This window comes from Adiantum capillus-veneris, chromosome 28 (assembly GCF_014529385.1).
Source record: "Adiantum capillus-veneris isolate H3 chromosome 28, ASM1452938v2, whole genome shotgun sequence".
NCBI lineage: Eukaryota > Viridiplantae > Streptophyta > Polypodiopsida > Polypodiales > Pteridaceae > Adiantum > Adiantum capillus-veneris.
The window spans coordinates 38,117,094-38,138,396 of NC_140958.1; the positions used below are offsets into that span (position 1 = coordinate 38,117,094).

At 46.2% G+C, this 21,303-nt stretch overlaps 1 protein-coding gene across 2 annotated transcripts in view; it reads right to left on the reverse strand.

Annotated features, from left to right (window-relative positions):
- The window catches only part of LOC147420307 (FAD/NAD(P)-binding oxidoreductase family protein), a 99,356-nt gene that overhangs the window by 27,664 nt on the left and 50,389 nt on the right, over positions 1-21,303 (reverse strand). Inside the window, exons 2-4 of one of the 2 annotated variants that reach the window (XM_086504461.1) lie at positions 19,793-20,016; positions 19,520-19,630; positions 19,360-19,413 (exon numbers count right to left, since the gene is read on the reverse strand). In XM_086504461.1, coding sequence (XP_086360587.1) covers positions 19,360-19,413; positions 19,520-19,630; positions 19,793-20,016 — 389 coding nt within the window. Of the gene's footprint in view, positions 1-19,359; positions 19,414-19,519; positions 19,631-19,792; positions 20,017-21,303 lie in introns of those variants that run through there. The other variant, XM_086504462.1, reaches the window with a different exon arrangement.

Consider the following 21,303-nt stretch of genomic DNA (forward strand, 5'->3'; position numbering starts at 1 on the left):
CTTAATACTCCTCCCGCATAACCGTCCAGGTCCGGGCCGGGAGTCACACCAACAATTATTTTACAAGCATACAACCAAACGCTCCCCAGGCATCGGCCTGCGTCGTTCGGAGGTTTTCAAACATACAACGAAACGCTCCTCAGGCATCGGCCTGCGTCGTTCCGAGGTTCAAACAATACCAAAACAGTATTTCTCACTTCTCCACCCAGGAGTAAAATCACCAATCATTGAAACCAGTATCAAACCAGAGTCAAACAATTCAAATCGGCACCAAAACAGGTTCTAAACAGATACCATCCATTTCAAACAAATTCCAAACAAGATCACCAAACAAGCTCAAACAGAACTCAAACTTAAAAAGCAATCTCGACATCAATCGAGCTCGAAAAGTCGACTCACTTTCCATCCTGAAACCTGCACCAAAAATTAGGGTTAGGTTTCTTCCATAAGGTCATAGCCGAGCACAGCATGGTCCATCAGCTCTTGGACAAACAGTGTTTCTTTGGCAGTGATGGTAGTCCCATGATAGCAATCGCACTCGCTCTCCAAGTTCATCTACTCGTGAAGAGACATCTATTGGGTGATGTCGAGAAACTTCAAGTTATAATCTGCTAGGGTTTCCATGGCAAGCATTTCAGGATACCCCACTCTACCAGAAGTTGCACTTTGGAGTATGCTGCTTGGTAGCTGTAGAAATCAACATCTGCATAGCATTGCTTCTGAGAAAAACAGTGACTTGAAACAAATCTGGATCCTTCTCTTGCAAGTGATCTTAATTGGCTTATGCCCTATAAAACACTGCGGTGAAGACGGGAGCGCGCCCGATGCGCGATGAAGTAAGGGTGGGAGTGGCTAATGAGCCCGGGTTGGAGGGCGTAGATATCCTCGAATAAAGCTCTGTCTGCTCTTTAATAAGTCCGGGTTGGAGGGCGCAGATATCCTCGAATAAAGCTCTGTCTGCTCTTTAATAAGTCCGGGTTGGAGGGCGAAGATATCCTCGAATAAAGCTTTGTCTGCTCTTTTGTAGGACCGGTATGCTTTCAGAAAAGCACACGCCTGATGCTCTGATACCACTGTCACAAGGCGGGCACCACGTGCCAATAGAAAAGAACAGACTGAACAGACTTTTAGCACTTCAATAACAACTGAATTGAGAGAGAGAGAGAGAGAGAGAGAGAGAGAGAGAGAGAGAGAGATGACACGTGACACGGAGTGGCGGAATTCCACCCCAGAGAGTATTGGCCCCAAACCTTGGCGCCCCTTTCGGTATTTCTTTATATTGCATCATCAAAGTACAAGCCGGTACTCCAGACTCTGCACCTTCGTACTTAAGCATGCCAGAGAATGAGCCCTAGCCTCATATTTAAAGGCCCTTGGCCTGAAAAGCTTTCAAACTCAAAAGCTTCTGGTCCAAAAAGTAGTTTACATGAAAAGCTTTCAAACTCAAAAGCTTCTGGTCCAAAAAGCAATGCCAAAAGCTGCCAGCGTAAATCACGGAAATCCGTACAGCCTGCCACGTCATCAGCCAGCGCAGAACGCAGAAATCTGTCCTTAGGGTTAGGGTTAGGGTTTCTGCAGTTTTAGGGTTTTTGGCAGCAGAATTAGGGTTTGCAGGTTTTAGGGTTAGGGTTTCCAGAATTAGGGTTTCAGCAGTTAGGGTTTTTGGCAGAAATTAGGGTTTGCAGGTTTTAGGGTTAGGGTTTCCAGAATTAGGGTTTCAGCAGTTAGGGTTTCTGGCAGAAATCAAGATCGCCACATGGAATTGCAATGGGTCTATGAGATTAGATGTAGGAGCCTTTGAGGACAGTTTGAATGGGAGGGATATTGTTTTTACTCAAAGACACACTAAGCACCCGGACAGGCCCTACCACATGTTAGTGGATATAGATGGGAATCAGCTAGTAGACAAGAGATGAGATCAGAGCTTAGAGGACGAGGATCCGACGGGGTAGCAGTACTATATAGGGAGTAGCTATAGCCGATGGTACACATTGTACATAGAGATGCTCATGCTTGGTAAATGTGGGTGAGACTAAGGCCTGAGACTGCAAATACCTTTACGTTGCTATTTGCTAATTTCCACCTAGCATATCAGTTTATGCGGCGCCTAGAGGGCAATCACCATATACCATTCTAGACGAGGATATTTGGGAGTTCCCTATAGATGGTGAAGTTATGATTTTGGGAGACTTTAATGCTAGGACAGCGCATCCTCAATCAGCTTCCCAGAGAAGATGCTTAGGGAGCTTGACACCACTCATATGGGCCTGGCCAGAGTCTCGCGGGACGGAGAGCATACACAGTATGGCAGGTTTCTTATTGAGATGGGTATTGTGCATGGCTTGGCTATATTGAATGGGATACATAGTTTCCCTCAGTCCAGTGGCTTAACTTGCTTTCCCCATCGGTATGGAGCGAGTACAGTAGACTATGTCATGGCTACACCCAGCTTCATCCCATGCATTGAGGACTTTGTTGTAGGCCCTAGCCCAGTTGAAATGGACCATGCGGTTTTGAGCCTTACACTAGCCTTTTCTTACAGTATAGATGCGCCGATGCAGATACCCAAAGCTCCTCGGTGTACATTTACAAGGGAGACGGACTTTGTATACATTGATGAGATCTATGCATGCCTCTGTGGCGAGGAGCCAAAGCGTCCTCTTCATGAGCTCACACACATTCTCACAGAGACATTACATTTGGCAACGGTACAGGCATTTCCACATAGCTACCCTTCAAGGAGATCTCGAACTGAGAGGATGCCCCAGAATAGCTGGTAGGAGTGCACAGAGACAAGGGCTACTCTACAGAGGGAGGTGCTCATAGGTGCTATTACTCATAGACAGTCACGCATCACCTTTTGGTGCCTTGTGCGACAAAAGAAGCGAGCCTATTTAGCCCAGCTGCCTGCAGAGAGATTTATACCAGCTATCAGGATTCAGGTGAGGCTTGGAGATTGTTTCATGAGCACTCTCCGGCACCAACCATTACATCTACAGATACATGGAGTGAGTATGCTACCTCGCTTATGCCGCACCCACCAGAGGCATGTCCACACACTTGTACTTTATTTACTAAGGAGAGGGTAAAGAAAGCTACTGACAGGTTGACATGATGGCTTAGTAGCCGAGCGTTTTATACATGCGAGAGATATGCTGGCTGAGTTTCTTGCATGGATATTTAATAGAGCTTTGTGTGAGGGCTTCCAATACTTGGCGCATGTCGACTATTGTACCCATCTTCAAATCTGGAGACCCTATAATGCCAGGGAATTATCGTACTATCATGATTGGACATACGCTAGCCAGATTATATGTATCCATCATTGAGCATGAGCTTAGCAGATGGGCTAAGAGGGAGGGCATACGTGCATCGGGCCAGGCTGGTTTTAGAAGAGGTTTCTCTACTCGTGATCACATTCTTACATTTTGAGCTATTATTGAGGAGGGCAGATTCCATGGGAGGAGGATCTATGGCAGCTTTGTGAATTTCCGCAAAGCTTTTGATACCGTGACAAGAGGTAGACTTATGCAGAGATTGCAGAGATTGGGAGTGCCTATAGAGCTCATTTGGGGCATCATGGCATTATAGAGGACAGTTATAGGATGGGTACGTACACCTCAGACACCATTCACTCCACCATTGGGGTGAAACGGGGTTGCGCATTACCTCCCACACTTTTTGGTATCGGTGGTTGCTTAAGTTGAAAAACTCTCTCTCTCTCTCTCTCTCTCTCTCTCTCTCTCTCTCTCTCTCTCTAGACGACCCCGAGGGAGGAGAGGAGCTACACAATTTCGAAGGAGGCTATGGCAAAGGATTCAAGCCATACTCTTTCATCGTCCAGAGTGCAGATGAAGATGGATCTCTACTCCCCTCCCATAGTTACCAGGAACGGGAATTTGGAACGGGGAACGGGGAACGGCAACATGCATGAAATGCCATTCCTTGTTTCGGGTACTCACGTTTGAAACACGGAATGGGGATTCGGAACGGGAAATTGGGATGGGAACGGGGAACGGGGACCTGAAAATGGCCATTTCCTGTTACTATGCCATATTGTCTTCACGTTGTACTGCTTAGTTTAGGATCCCGCAGTATTTATATTTTGTTATCCTAGTTTAATTTATTTTGTTAATCTGACTTTGTATCAAATACACCGCATTGTAACTTTCTGGTCTCATAGGTCACTTTGGCCTTTTGAAGACGTTAATATAACATTTCATTTCATTTCTCTCTCTCGCGCGCGCGCATTCACATACGGCCAGGAGACAGTGGAGTATACAGATGCTTACACCTACCTTGGAGTGGTTTTTAGTGGACCAGCATTTTCATTGAGAAGAGCAGCAGAGACTAGATTGACCAGAGCCCATGCAGCATTGGGTAGATTGGAGAGGATGTGTTCACATGTTCAGTTTCAAGACCCTCGGACGAAGCTCTGGCTCTTTGACACCCTGGTGGCTTCTGCATTGCTCTATGGAGCTGAGATTTGGGGACCTTCATTGGACCATCATGGGAGGACAGGTCGCACTGATGGATGGGGAGACATGGAGAAGCCACTAGTCTCTATAATCTCACGGCGCATTAGAGCCAAGGCTTCAGTACCACGTGCCATTATACGAGCAGAGCTAACTGCCCCCCCACTAGTGGTTGAGGCGCTCACCAGATCTGTCTCCTTCATACACCGCATTTGGGAACTTCCCAAAAACAAATATGCCCGCCTTGCACTTGAGTCCTCTCGACAGTTAGCCATGCAGGGAGATACAGCATGCGGGTATGGGAAGATGACATCATGGTTTCAGGCGCATGGGTTCAGCATAGACACACTGCCCCCCTTCCAGTACTCACTGGATGCACCCTCGTTGACTCTCACACGTCTGAGATCACCAAGCTCATCCGCCAGGACCTGACTCAGCTAGACACCAGGAGGACATGGATACAGCCAGCACAGGAGCTGGGCACGAAGATGGCTTTCTACAGAGAGCATCTTCTCCAACTTACGGAGCACGGTTTTGTGACGAGACCTAGATACATGGACACCCACTTGTCTCGTGGGATACGGTGTGCTATTGGCCAGATACGCACATCTTCACACCAGCTGCGGATCAAGACTGGGAGATACAGCAGAGTACCAGCAGAGGCCAGGACATGCCTCCTATGTGACCTGGAGCCTGAGACAGAGTTGCACTACACATGCCACTACCCCGTCTACTACGAGATACGCGGCCGCTTCCACTGCTTGTTCAGAGAGGGCTTCGGACCACTCTCCAGAGTCCTGCGGTACGAGGATCAGAGATGCTTGGGTCTGTTTTTGCTTGAGCTGCGCAGACACACAGAGAGCCTGATGAGAGGAGAGGCCAACCAATCTCAGAGACGGATCACGGACTTCTTTAGAGCAGACACTGGACACCCGGAGGAGCTACTACCACAGGAGAGCTCGCCGCCTCACACCGGAGGCACACTGATCGACCGAGCGAGGGAGATCCAGACGCCCACGACTGCGGAGGACTACACAGCACCGACGGAGGTTGCATCAGAGGATTCGGATCACTTTGGCCCAACATGCACGACGCCCGGTCAGGCTATTGACCATGGAGGAGATTGATGAGATCCGCCAGCGACCGATGTTGGATCTTTTGTGATCTGTGATTTAGCTATCCCACTTAGCTGGATCTTTTGTGATCTATGATTTAGCTATCCCACCTATCTGCTTAGATCACAACTAGCTGTTTCAGATTCCATAGCATTTTATTCCGTCATTTTATTTTGTCATTGTCATTTTTGTTACTCTGACTTGATGAGCGCGCCGCGGTGTGTGCAAGTGAAAGAGCACGCAAGGAAGTGCAGTGTGTGTGTAGAGAGGGGAGGCAAAGAGCAACAGGAGAGGAAGCGCTAGCAGGAGAAAAGGAAGAGAGAGAGAGAGCTCACGTTTTTGGGGAAAACTCAATAAGTGAGTTTTGGGTTTTCCCACTTTTATTATAAGTGACCTTTAAAAAATGTGTCAAAATGTGTCCAGGTTCAAATTTGTATGGTGTTCTTAAAACTTACATTCTTGCCATTCATTCTAATTTTTTTCACTACTCATTTCTCTTATAATTTTGATTTAAGCCTTTAACCCAACAACCTCCCACTTAAAGGCATAAATGGCGCCTTTAAGCTACGTGACTCCCACCATCTCTATGCATAGATGATGTTGTGCTTTGGGTAAGCACTTAGTGAGAGCATCGGCTGGATTTTGTGATGTATGGACCTTAACCAATGTAATAAGGCCATCCTCAAGCACTTCTCGTATAAAGTGATACCGCACATCAATATGCTTTGTGCGTGCATGAAACATGGCGTTCTTTGCCAGACATATGGCACTCTGGCTATCACAACCAAGCATAGGTGCCTTGGCAGGCAAACCAAACTCACTGCATAGGCATGCTAACCAAATAGCTTCTTTGGAAGCCTCAGTGGCTGAAATATATTCAGCCTCTGTAGTAGACAATGCAACAATCTTTTGCAATCTAGAACACCATGAAACAACACCTCCCGCAAGAGTAAATACATAGCCACTTGTGGATTTCCGTGTATCGACATCACCAGCCATGTCAGAGTCACAAAATTCCTTCAACTCCATTGGTCCTTTACCATAGCACAGGCATTTGTTTTTAGTCCCTTTCAAGTACCTCATAATGGTCTTCACTGCATCCCAATGCAACCTGCCTGGATTAGCCATAAACCGGCTCACAACTCCCACTGCATGGGATATGTCAGGCCTAGTAGCAACCATAGCATACATAAGTGAACCACAAGCTGAAGCATAAGGCACACTTTGCATGTCATTGGCTTCTTCCTTTGACTTGGGAGAATCATCCTTGGAGATTTTGACATATGGCTGTAATGACACACCAAGAGGCTTTGCTTCAGCCATGTTAAATCTGTCCAGCACCTTTTCAATGTACTTTTCTTGCGACAAATACAATAAGCGCTTGTCTCTTTGCCGTGTAACACACACTCCAAGTATATGTTCAGCTGCCCCAAGGTCTTTCATTGAAAACGCAGATTTCAGCTGCCCTTTAAGAGCATCAACAGTGCTTCTTTTCTTTGCAGCTATCAACATATCATCTACATAGAGCACAAGAATAATAGGGCTGCCATCCTCATCACGTTTGGTATACAAACAATGGTCTGCATGGCTTCTTTTGTAACCATGTTTAAGCATTAGGCGATCAAACTTCTTATACCATTGTCTACATGATTGTTTCAGCCCATACAAGCTTCTATTGAGCATACATACCAAATGTTCCTTGCCAGGGATGACAAAACCCTCGGGTTGCTTCATGTAAAGCTCTTCTTCCACATCACCATGCAAGAAAGCGGTATGTACGTCCATTTGGTCCATTTCCAAATCAAGAGCAGCCACAATGGCAAACAATACACGCAAAGTGGTCATCTTCACAACAGGAGAGAACACTTCCTGAAAGTCTATGCCCTTGGTTTGAACATATCCCTTTGCCACAAGCCTCTCCTTATACTTGGGTTTTGCATCAACAGTTTTCATTTTATATACCCATTTGTTAGGAATAGCCTTCCTTCCTTTGGGCAATTCAACCAAATCCCAAGTATGATTAGCGTGCAAAGCTTTAATCTCTTCCTGCATAGCAAGCTCCCACTTGTCGCTGTGCTCACATGTCTTTGCCTCTTTACACGTAAGAGGCTCTCCCTCATCTATCAACATAATGTAATGCAAAGAGAGGTCATATCGACTCACAGACCGTCTTTGACGAGTAGAGCGTCTCACCCAATGATCCACATTATCTGGCAATGGGTTTACATCAGGTGGCACTACAAAATCATCAACAATGGGTTGTTGTACATCATTTTCAGCACCATTTTCAGCATTGTTTCTTGGCTGCAAATGCCCTTTAGGAGCCTCAATTTGCTGTCCAACATCATCTAGCTCAAATACCACTGGATCATCCACATTTTTAGCCATTTGTGGTGCATCTTGAGGGTCAAAAATAGACCTAACAGGTGGCTGGTCATGCTGAAATTTCACCCTTTTATGGTCATGCTTTGAGGCACAATTGTTTTGAAGCAGCCTTGCCTCATTTAAAACAACATCTCGGCTGCGTACAACCCTTTTGAGCTGAGGTAACCAAATCCTGTAACCCATTTCGCCTTCTTCACCATATCCCATGAAGAGGCCTTTAATGGACTTTGCATCTAGTTTACTCCTCAACTCAGGTCTAACATGCACAAAAGCTTCGCAACCAAAAATGCGTAAGTGATCATATGAAGCAGGCTTGCCATACCAAACCTCTTCAAGGATGTCACCTTTCAAAGACATGTGAGGGAATCGATTGCATATATGCACTGCAGTTTTCAAAGCTTCTCCCCAAAATCCATGAGAGAGATTAGCTGTGAACAGCATGCATCTCACCCTCTCACAAAGTGTCCTATTGAATCTTTCAGCCACACTATTAGAAGAGGGGCTGTATGGCACACTAAGCTCCCTCTTAATGCCCAAATTTTCACAAAACTTGTTAAATTCAGCACTTGTGTACTCCCCCCCATTGTCTGTACGCAAGCATTTTAGCTTTCTACATGAAATCTCTTAAACGCAACAAAGGCTTCATCCTTAGACTTAAGCAAATAAACCCAAATTTTCCTAGAATGATCGTCAACAAAGGAGACAAAATAACATGCACCACCCATAGACTTAGTAGGCATGCTACATACATCAGAATGTACAAGATCAAGCACACAAGATTTACGAGAGACACCAGAGTAATAAGAACGCTTTACTTGCTTGCCATATTGACATTCATTACAAAAGTCAAGCTTTGTGCCTTTAGCATCAAGCTTGTTCAAAGTACAAAGCTTAGAAAGACCCTTTTGGCTCATATGGCCAAGCCTCTTGTGCCACAACTCCATGTGAGAGTTAATTTCAGCCAATGCAATAAACTTGCCCAAGACGGCCTTTCCATTCATGCAGTAAAGTGTCCCTTTCTTTGTGCCCTTTACAATCAGCCTTGAGCCTTTAGTCATTTTCCATGACCCTCTCTCAAACAAGATGCTGTAACCATGCATATCCATCTGACCAACAGAAAGCATACTCTTCTTGATTCCTGGCATATATCGAACGTCATGGAAGACAAGCTCATTTGTGCCATCTATGGAGAGATGCACAGTGCCAATACCCTCAATGGAACATGCATGATTGTTTCCAAGGTATACATGGCCACGCTTGCCCGCATCAAAAGTAGAGAAACACTCCTTGATAGGAGTCACATGGAATGAAGCACCGGAATCAACAATCCAAGCCTGGGACAATGCATCATTGACAGTCAACAAAGCATCAATAAGATCACTCTTGGTGATCTGCATGTCCAGTGAATGAACATTTAGAGAGGCATCAAAGTCATAAGCATCATCATCTGACAAAGTGGCACACAAGATGTCCTCTACATCGGACAGCTCTTCAATCACAACACTAGAAGCCACATTGGCCTTCTCTTTGTCCTTTGAGCTATCCTGTGTATCTGCCTTGACTTCCTTCTTCTCTTTCTTTTTATCTCCGCCATTCTTTTTCCTTTCTAACTCAGCTTTATAGTGCCTGCAATCGGGTTTCTTGTGACCTTTCCTGCCACATTGATAGCAAGTCACATCACCCTTGCCTTTGCTTGCATTTCCCCTTTCTTTACTCTTACTCTTACTCCTTTGTGCATAAGCATTCTTCTTTTCTGTCTTGCCTCTAACCATGTTGGCAGAGCTGCCTCCCTCTCCACTTGCTTTCCTCTTGATTTCTTCATTGAAGATAGAACCCCTAACACCATCAAAGGTCAAATTGGAGTTATTGGACAACGAAACCACCAAAGTTTCCCATGACTCAGGTAAGGTCATATGCAAGAAGATAGCTTTCAGCTTATCATCAAAAGAGGCCAAGCCAGAATCCTGTAACTGCGACAAAGTACCTGCGAACAATGACAAGTGCTCTGCCGTGCTCTTGGACTCATCTAGTTGCATGCCAACAAGTTTTCACATCAAGTGCACCTGGTTGACAGGCGTTGTATTTTCATACATTCCCTTTAACTTCTCCCACACATCAAAAGCAGTTGACGGTGCTAACCCATGCTTCATCTGTCATATTTTGTGGCTTCACCTGTTCAAGTGCCCCTTCGCAATCCTTAAGAAATAGGATTCCCTGAATCTTGCCTTTCCAAAGATCAAAACCTGTACCATCAAACCTCCTAATCTCGAAGAGGTTCTTCACATCCGAAGAAGATGAGGCCATAGTTGCACGAAATAAGAGGGATAATACGCTGAATTTTTTGGGCAAAATGCGCAAAAAATCGAAGTATAGCCTCACAGAGATGTGCACTACAGCTCCAAATGGTCACAGGAGCAATTTGGGGCAAAATAGGACGTTTTGGACACAAAATTCAATTTCTGAAATTTATGCGCAGGAAATTTCAGCGAGCGAATTTGTGCTCGAAAACAACAAATTTAGTTGTTTTTAGCCTCAGAAGACATACATAAGGCTAATACACAACCTTTAGAAGCATGTAAGCGCAAAAGCCCCAATTTGTAGCATCAAAATTGCATGAAATTGAGCCACAAATGGTCATACATTGATAAAATTTGTCAAATGTGCGTAGATTACATCAATTTGCACTTTCCCGAATGTAATCGCACCATAAAAACACTTGCAAAAACCTGCGTAAATCTGAAATTTGCTTCAAACACCTATTTTAGGGCTTGTTTTTCGGCAATTTCAGAGTTTTCGGGTAGCGGGGACTTAGCAAAAGTATTCCCACACCTTAATACATCATTTGCAACACCTGTATTTTCGCTGTCATAACCTGTAATTTCCTGTTTTTGACCTAATTTCAGCCTGTTTTAGGTCAATTTGGGTTGCCGGGAGCTCTCTAGTGTCCAGGGACGAGTCCTTTGGCGACGAAATTGGAAAATCTCACGATAAAGTTGACCTTCTTGGCTGAAATTCTGCGTTTGCAGATTAGGGGGCAAACCCTAATCGGGCTTTGATACCAATTGATGAGCACGCGGCGGTGTGTGCAAGTGAAAGAGCACGCGAGGAAGTGCAGTGTGTGTGCAGAGAGGGGAGGCGAAGAGCAGCAGGAGAGGAAGCGCTAGCAGAAGAAAAGGGAGAGAGAGAGAGCTCACGTTTTTGGGGAAAACTCAATAAGTGAGTTTTGGGTTTTCACACTTTTATTATAAGTGACCTTTAAAAAATGTGTACAGGTTCATATTGAACCTAGACAAAGTATAAGAATGTACAAAAAGGGGTTATTTAGGCCTTTAACCCAACATGACTTTGTATCAGATCCACCACATTGTAACTTTCTGGTCTCATAGGTCATTCTGGCCTTCTGAAGACGTTAATATAACATTTCATATCTCTCTCTCTCTCTCTCTCTCTCTCTCTCTCTCTCTCTCTCTCTCTCTCTCTCTCTCAAATTATCGCACCATCATGGTGAGCTCATGTATGGCAAAACTTTTTGGAAGCATTATTGAGAAAGATCTTAGCACATGGGCTGAAAATAACGGGAAACGTGCCATTGGACAAGCAGGATTTAGAGTCTGTCACAGCACGATAGACCACCTTATCACACTCCGGGTCTTGATGGATGAAGCCAGGATAAAAGGCAAAACCTTGTATTGTTGTTTTTTGGACTTCAAGAAAGCGTTTGACACAGTACCCCGTCAAGGGCTATGGTCACGTATGGAAACTCTGGGAGTTCCTATGCATCTCAAGGCAGCAGTGGGACGCCTCTACCAAGAGGTCAGATGTAAACTCAAGACAAACACAGGTTTCTCACAAGAGTTCAGGAGCACTATGGGAGTTAAACAAGGATGTCCTTTGTCACCTACACTTTTTGGACTATGCATAGATGAACTTGATGATTTCATTAACAAGGCTATGGGAGAGGGGGGAGATCACCCTAGCATTGGTACTTTCACGCTTCTTCTCCTCATATATGCCGATGATGTGGTTCTCTTTGCCTACAAGGCCCTCCTTCTACAGAAACTTTTGGATGCAGTACATGCATTTTGCAATGCAACAGGCTTGTCAGTCAATGTAGCCAAAACAAAGGTTATGTCAGTCCACACATTTAGAAATGAGAATCAGCCCATCATCACGTATGACAGGCAAACACTCCAAGCGGTCGAGAGGTTCAAGTACTTGGGCATCTATGTACCTTCAAACCATGCATGGGAAAGTTGCGCGCAAAACAGAATTGATGCAGGACAAGCGAAATACTATGAATTTGAGAACATATGCAAGCAAAGTGTCACAAAGCGATGGGAAATCAAGTCTCTGGCATTTGATGTATGCGTGGTCCAAACAATACTTTACGGTGTAGAGGTATGGGAGGGGAGTATCCCCGCTAGCACTTGGAATGACATTGAAAAGATACATAAAAAATTCCTATGTAGACACATGGGGATCAAAACTACCACCCCATACTCAGTGATGCTTTTGGAGACAGGCAAGAGACCCTTGGAAATGCAAGCCTTACAAAGGGTACACAGATACCTCATGAAAGTTAAGATGATGCCGGAGAGCCATCTACCCCACATGGCATGGCAAGCCGGATGTAAACGCAAAAGAATTACAAGAGTGAATTTCTCACATCCAGTCTCGTAGAAGACATACGGAAATGGTTCTCTAGATGGAATGTGGGAGACCATGTGGACATGCACATAGAGGAAGGCACTGAACATGAGCATGGGCTGAATTTTGACAGAAGCATACTTGAAGCCCTACACACTAGATGGAGTACAACAGTACACATGTCCAAATTTGAATACTATGGTAAACACATCAATACACGATATTGGGAGACCTACAAGACTGGGGACACCCAGATGCATATCAGGACACCTATGTCCCACCGGGCAAGACGAGCCATTACTTTGATGCGGACGCGATCACACATGCTCAATATTGAAACGGGAGGGTGGCTGAATATTAAGGAAAATAGAAGGACATGCACACAATGCAATTTAAACAAAGTGGAAAGCGAGGCCCATGTCACCAACGAGTGCCCAGCATACGCACACATCCGTGCTGATTTTCCACTGCTATTGCAAGGGGATGTCACCTTTGAGGAGCTTCTCTCTCGGACACACCCCTCCCCAGTAGCTTTAGGCATCTACTTTGCCAAAGTATTGGATCATCACACAACACTAACACACAAGAAAGCTACTAGCCCACCACCCCCTCTACACACATGAGGGTAGATTTTTTGTGGTCCCATGGGTCATTTTGGCCCCCCGAGGACGTAAATACAACATCATCATCTCTCTCTCTCTCTCTCTCTCTCTCTCTCTCTCTCTCTCTCTCAGACACACACACACACACACACGGATACATACCCACACACACACTACACACATACACGCAAACACACACGTACTCCCTCTCTTCCCCTTCTCCCCTCTTCTTCACAATATGAAGAGAGGGTAGTTACGAAGAGAACCATGTCTTCCCCCATCATCAAGACGCCGACATCGACAATGAAGACAACCTTCATGCTCACGAACAAGAGGCTTGCACAATTGGAGAAGGACATGAAAGAACAGCGGATGGAGAGAGAGATATGGGAGGAGGAGAAAGCCACCTTCATCAAGCTATGGAACGAAGAGAAGGAGGACATGAGAGCGGAAATCCAAAATCTCAAGGAGGAGAAGGAGAGAAGGGAACGGGAGAACGAGAAGGAGAGGGAGAGATGGAGGAAAGAGCAAGAAGAGATGAAGGCACAAATCGATCTCCTTCATGCTTCCATCACATCCCTCACCCCCGAGGAAGGAGAGATTAAAGAGGAGGCTAAGGAAGCCCTCAAGGAGGAGATCACCAAAGCCCTCACCGCAAGCATTGAGGACAAATTAGAGGCCACCAAAGAAGGATGGGTCGAAGTGGTCAAAAAGAACATCAAGAAGGTAGCAAGAGAGGAAGCCAAAAAAGATGAGGTACTCATCGTACACACAACCATCGAGGAGGAGAAGATGCGACAAGCTCGCCGTCTCAATGTGCGAGTGACCGGCATCAAAGAAGAAGAAGGGTCTACACCCGAGAGCGATGGGAAAGCTTTATGCAAGAAAGTGGGATACAAGGAAGAAGAGATCCCTTTCTCCAAAGTTTGGAGAGCCGGCAAAGATCCAAAGAAGAGAGCTCTCATCCTCCAATTCGCCTCCGAGGAGTCTCGAACTTCTTTCCTCCGAAAGAGGGTCATCTTGAGAGGGCTAGAAGGCCCCCCGATTTATCTTGATGATGACCTCACAAAGATGCAACAAGATCACCGTCGTGCGTGCATGCCTAGAGTCCACCAAGCCCGCAAAGAAGGGAAGAAGGCAGTATATCGAGATGGTAGGGTTATCATTGATGACAAGACCATCGCATAGGGACTCGCGGCCTGTGGGACACACGAGGAGATTCATGTCACGGTTTGGAATTGCAATGGAGACCTATGGACACACCCAGAGAGACTTCAGGAGGTGATGAGAGGTCGAGACATCATTCTACTTACAGAGACACACGAGAGCCCAGAGAGAGGGTTACCACGGATACATGGATTCCAGTGGGAGTCTCTACATCGGGGATGTATGCGCCAGCATACCACTTGCGGCTCAGGAGGAGTGGCCATACTCTTTAGACAGGGGCTTCACAGCAGACTACAGATTGTTGCCCGGGACCCACAGGCCCGCTACATGTGGATTCGCCTCGAGCTCTCACGAGACAGGATCGTCTACATTGCCCTTTGCTACTTTGCTCCCACAGGCTCCAGATTCGCCCCTATTGAGCAGGAGTCACCGTACGCATGCCTCACGGAGGAGATTATGGAGTACTCCACACTGGGTGAAGTCTTCCTTATGGGAGACTTCAATGCTCGTACGCGCAGTGAGCAATGTGAGGCATATGACCACGAGGACCCAGAGGCACTACACACTCTAGATGAGGAGGCTACTATGAGAGATACAACAGACAGAGCTCCAGTCACAGCCTACGGACGACATCTACTTCAACTTGGCTCCTAGCACCGTCTCGTTATTTATAACGGGATGGTCCAGTGGCCCACCTCAGGGGGCCTGACTTGTATGCCACATGGAGTTGCAGAGGGAGGGGGGAGTACAGTCGACTATATTCTGGGACCCAGGGAGGCTACACACCTTATCACATCCTTCACCATTCCACCCATACCCATCGGAGCCGACCACACATACCTCTCTTTCTCCATCACCGGAGATACCATCCCACACAGCTCCACAGCACACACTCCACACACCACCATCCATTTCACACATGAGCTAGCCTCTCTTTACTCGGCCGAGGTCGAGCATGGCCTATGCCTCCTCCACCCATCCACACCACTCTCAGTTCTCCCATCACATATCTCTTCCGTTCTCCACACTTCAGCTATTAGCTCTTTTCCACACACCACCCACACAGGACGCACTCCCCCCCCCCGGGACTATGCCTCAGAACCGCTGGTATGATGATGAGTGCAGAGAGCTATACCGACGCCTCCGTGCACGGCGAGCCTTAGGAGAGATCACAGAGAGAGAGGCCAGACGGCATATGAAGACGCTGACACGCCAAAAGCGGCGAGCATTCGAAGAGGCACAGGAGCTTGAGCTATACCGCCTATTCATGAGCATGGATAGCGCGACGGCATGGCGCACCCTGTGCGAGCCACGTCCGACTACAGCTATTGAGGATCCACAGATATGGCATGATTATGCAGAGCGACTTTATGAGGTGCCAGGGCAGCCTCCTATCCCACAGCCACACGAGCCACGCCCCACGTGCTCCTCCTTCTTTACAGCAGAGATGGTAGAGAGGGCCATACGCCGCATGCAGCAAAGACGATCAGCTGACCATACTGGATTACAGAGTGAGCACATCATTTATGCGGCCTCCACTATAGCCCCGTTGATTGCACATGTCTTCAACCGGGCTATAGGGGAGGGCTTCCCAGAGGAGTGGACACAGCACACCATAGTGCCTATCCACAAATCTGGCAACACCCTGGACCCAGGGAACTACAAGACTATCATGATTGGCCACACAATGGCCAAGCTATATGGAGCAGTACTTGAGGCACAGCTCAGCTGCTACGCAGAGATCCAGGGTTTACGATCTCCACACCAGGCAGGTTTCAGACGAGCTTTCTCCACCACTGATCACATCTTCGTTCTGCGCTGCCTCATTGATGGGGCAAAGGCGCAGAAGAAGAGGCTTTACTGCTGCTTTGTGGATTTCCGCAAGGCCTTTGACACAGTCCCACGCGAGAGACTCTTCCAGCGCCTTCACAGCATTGGGGTACCAACAAAGATGATTTGGGCCATATATGCTCTCTACGAGAGGGTGACGGGTCGAGTTCGTTGCCCAGGCGGTTTTTCAGAGACCATTGCTAGCACCATTGGTGTTAAGCAAGGATGCCCACTCTCCCCGACACTCTTTGGGCTCTACATCGACGAGATCTCCGACTACATACTGCGAGCAGGAGGAGAGGGGAGCGACTTGGCAGGTACTCCGGTCCACATCATGTTATATGCTGATGATATTGTGTTGATTTCAGAGTCACCCGAGGGCTTGCAACGCCATCTTGAGGCCTTGGACGAATTCAGCACACACAGGGGGTTGACTGTGAACCTTGGCAAAACCAAGGTTATGATCTTTCACACATCCAGTGCAGTGAGGAGCGCTGCCACCTTCACAGCAGCAGGAGGATAGGTTGATGTAGTCACCTCCTATGTCTACCTTGGCATCACATTCACCAGCCTACCAGGACCCTTCACTATGAGGCAGGCTGCTGCTGACAGGCTCACCCGAGGATATGCAGCTCTGGCCATGCTAGAGCGGAGATGCCACCAGGCACACTTTCAGGAGCCCCGCACGAAGGGGTGGCTTTTCGACACCTTAGTCACCCCGGCCTTGATGTACTCGGCGGCAGTATGGGCACCAGGATTGACAGCTGACCAGTGGACACAACTTGAGAGGCCACAGGTATGTATGATCTCACGCTTGCTCCGCAGCAAGAAGACAGTGCCACATGACATTATTAGAGCCGAGCTCGCCACACCACCTATGGTTGTAGAGGCACTATTCCAGACAGTCTGCTTCATCCAGAGGATGAGAGAGCTACCTCCTGACAGACTTACTCGTAGAGCATTTGAGGCAGCTATACAGCTATCAGAGAGTGGGCATGAGAGAGCATGGTACTCACAGGTCAGAGCATGGTTTGAGGGACACGGTCTTGACATGGAGAGCCTACCACCATTCCAGTACGACCCCCACTCACCATATGTTCACCTCTCTCGCAGTGAGAGGAACTTGGTATTGAGACAGGATCTGTGGCAGCTATACACTAGGAGAGTCTGGGAGTCACCTGGCTTGGGGACGAGGATGTCAAATTACAAAGACCAGTTTCTCACCATATTGTCTGGGGGGTTCATACAGAGACCACGCTACATGGACACATATATGCCACATAGCTCACGGGTGGCGATTGGTCAGCTGAGAGTGGCTTCACACAGGTTAGAGATTGAGATCGGGAGACATACTGGTGTTCCCAGGGAGGAGCGAGTCTGCAGAGCCTGCACAGAGGAGGTGGAGAGTGAGGAGCACTTTGTATGTAGATGCAGAGCATACACTGAGATCAGAGGCAGGTATGAGGCCTTATTCAGAGGACAGCCCACTCTCCGAGAGATCATGGACTCTCGAGATCAGAGACAGCTCGGACGTTTCTTACTAGAGATACAGAGCCATCGGGACACACTACTACAGCCACACACAGCTACACAGACAGAGGGGAGACAGTCGCAGCTCACAGACTTCTTTCAAAGGATTGCCGCCCCTCCGTCACCAGACACTCAGAGGGGAGTGACACTCCCACAGGCGGAGGTAAGCCGAGCTAGACGACGACCACGAGTTACAGGCTACAGGGGCGCGAGCTCCCACCATCGACAGATCGAGGAGATCCGAGCCCGGGAGCGCCCGTGCCACTGAGGAGCGAGTGGCTCAGATGAGGGCCGACCCGACAGCTTTCATCCGGGTAGCCTTGGCACCAGACCCGCCCATGTACCACATCTTACATCCCCCCATTAGTACAGGATGGAGCTAGATAGCTTGATGCATTCTCATGATTGTACTACCTTGAGCATATAGACATGCATATACCCCTAGAGATAGAGCTCCATCCCTCCTCAGATACTCCACTACCTACATTCAGTTCAGTTTTGTATCAGTTTTGTTTCATTTGTCTTTCCGATAGACGGATGACATACACACCATGTACATTTGATTTGTCTCATAGGCCGATTTCGGCCTGACATAGACGTTAAAAATCTTTCTTTCTTTTCTTTCTTTCTCTCTCTCTCTCTCTCTCTCTCTCTCTCTCTCTCTCTCTCTCTCTCTCTCTCTCTCTCTCTCTCTCTCTCTCTCTCTCTCTCTCTCTCTCTCTCTCTCTCAACATTTTGTGTTTGTGCAGGCGACTGTCTGCCCTATACAACAGTGTACCATCTCCTTATGACGCTATGACTTCCCAAGATGGAGACCTACCGTAGTGGAGGATTGTCCGTTGATTGGGGTATCATACGTTGCATCTTGTACATGTCTCATAGGTCATTCTTGCCTATAAGAAAGATAAATGTTTCTTTCATGCTTCCTAATAAATCTTTGCTTGCCAAGTTGTCACTATGCTTTAATCAAAGCATTCTTGACCATAAGTTATTTCTACATTACATAATCCAATTGATCAATGTAAGCAAGCAAGGAATGACCCTTGAAAAAAAAAAATTGCCTGATGTGCAACCAAGGCTCGCCATTATTGGCATTCCCCACGCTTCCAAAAGAAACATGATTTATTTTAGTTGCAAGCCTCCTTATAAGAAGCTTTATAATCTCAAGCTTATACTACAGCTGTGAATGACAAAGTACATATAGAGATTATGTGGCATCGAAAGAGGGTTGTGAAGTGTCAAAAGAGTAATTGCGTGCAAGCAAAGAGGTATTGATAGTTGGGGGTCATGAAAGATAACACGGACATGCTTGGCAGACTCAGTAATAATGGAGCCTAGCTCTAAAAAAGGATTAGATACAAAAAAGCTTCACAACCAAAAAGGTGGTTTGCCAGGCACCACTAATGAAAGAAAGAAATGACACAAATATCAACTCATCAGAATTTTGACAAAAACTTTGCAATGTGAACAAGATGAATCTGCAAAGACCTGCCTTTAAATGAAGGTGCAAGATAAAGACTCATGGAAATCATCCCCAAGACAATCTAACATCAGCAGTATGATTGTTTTTGTTGCAATGATATGTGCATATACTTGCAAGATACTTACCAAAAGTCTTTGCCATTCAGAGACTGCATTTGCACCTGCATACTTCTCGAGATCCTGAAAACAGCGAATGCCACGATTAACTTAAACAGCAAAATTATTGCAAGTCAGGTTTCTAGCAGGAAAAAGATGGTGTTGACATTAAAAAGGAAGCACCCCATACCTTGAAAAAGTCTGTGGGCCCAATTTGAGATAAAAACTCTCCTTCAGGTAGGTAGACCATCCATGAATCATACTTTTTACATTCAATATGCTCATCTATAGCATCCAAAACCTGCAACATTTAAAGATCGAAGTTGTGTTTCTGTTTCAGTGCAGTCTAATGTTACCTTATCAGAATACAAATACTCTTTTTTTTGCAAAGAAAAGGCACAACACCCCAAATAGAATTGGCAATCAGGAAAAATTAAAACTTTGAGCAAGTATTGCCAGTGACCTGAGCTAATGGATTCGCTTGCAGCCCTTTTGAAGAAAGACCCGAGAAAAGAGATGGTCCTGAATCAAAGTGGTAACCCTTGATTTCAAATGAATGTGCAGCTCCACCAGGTAAATCATGGCTTTCAAAAACCAGCACATCCTGTCCATATTTAGCAAGAAGGCTACTGCAGCACAATCCTCCAATCCCACTCCCTATTACAATGGTGTCTGCTTCCTGCCTGCCTGTAATAAACTCTTATTAAAACTTGCATGGAAAGTATATACACTCATTTCAACTCTTTGACCTAGACAGCCTGCAAATCCATGGTCAGAAGTTGTAGCCCACCTTCCAATAAATGCAATTCACCAGAAGGCTATGATGTGCTGACAATGGCCCATGTTGTATCAATCCAAAAGGGACAAACGACCCTTTAATTGTTTTCAAGCCTTTCTGAGTGAGTTTGATCAATCCTTCATATACTAGCAGAGCTAGCTCATGGCCTCATGGCCAGCCAGAGTGTAGCTATCAACACTTCCCAAGTCAACAAGCATACATACTGACAAAAGTCCTGTTAAAATAAGCATGCATACTAACAGAAGTCTTGTAAAAAAAATGGCCACTTTATGGGTTTCTAAAGTAGCTTTTCTAAAAGCTTATGTTCAAAGTCGACAATCTAAGTGGGAAAAATGTTTGACTTTACTCTAAGCTATCCTAAATGATACATACTCTAGCGCGATTGGTCGTACTCCTTATGAAGCAGCCTCTGGTCGAAACATCATCAGTTTATTATCATAAGTTGTACTTATGAGCTGCTTAAAAATCAATTGCTAATCAAAGCCATTGGGAAACACAAAATACAAAGGAGGTAACTGCAACAGGACTATTATTATCTAATAGCAGGAAGTTCTAGTCTGTCATTGTCTGCAGAACAGTGAGAGCAGATTAGAATGCAGCACATAAAGCCCAAACTGGTAGTAAGGAATTGATCTTGAAGCAAGGAGTTGGAAGCAGCAAAAACGGCCTCAAATGTCCACTGTTCAGCATCCTCCTCGCCCACAAAGGGTCAAGGCTACACAAGTGGGCATCTTCTTTGTCCTTTGATAGTCCAAAGGTTTTACGAAAGCTGGAGGTTGACTACAACTCTAAAGTTTGCCACCGCAGCAGTCCAGCGATTCAATCCATTGGAAGAACTTGCAATCACACTGATGAAAATTTGAGGAAACACCAAGAATGCACCCACTCTACCGCTTCTCTACAGCTCAGATAGAAACACTCTTTCTGCTAAACACTCATAGACGACTACCATCTCTCGTTAAAACAATCTTCTTCTCGGGTGTGTGTGTGCTAATAAGAAGAGGAAAATGGTATAACCTTTCTATCACCCAAGTGTGGCAGATTGGTTATGCCATTTCCCTCTTGAATAACAGGCCTAGAGTTCAACTCTCCTTGTCGGATAGATCTTTAATGTCTCTTCGGATAGTTTCCTACGACGTTAAAACAATCTTGTTCTTTTTCTTCTTCTTCTTCTT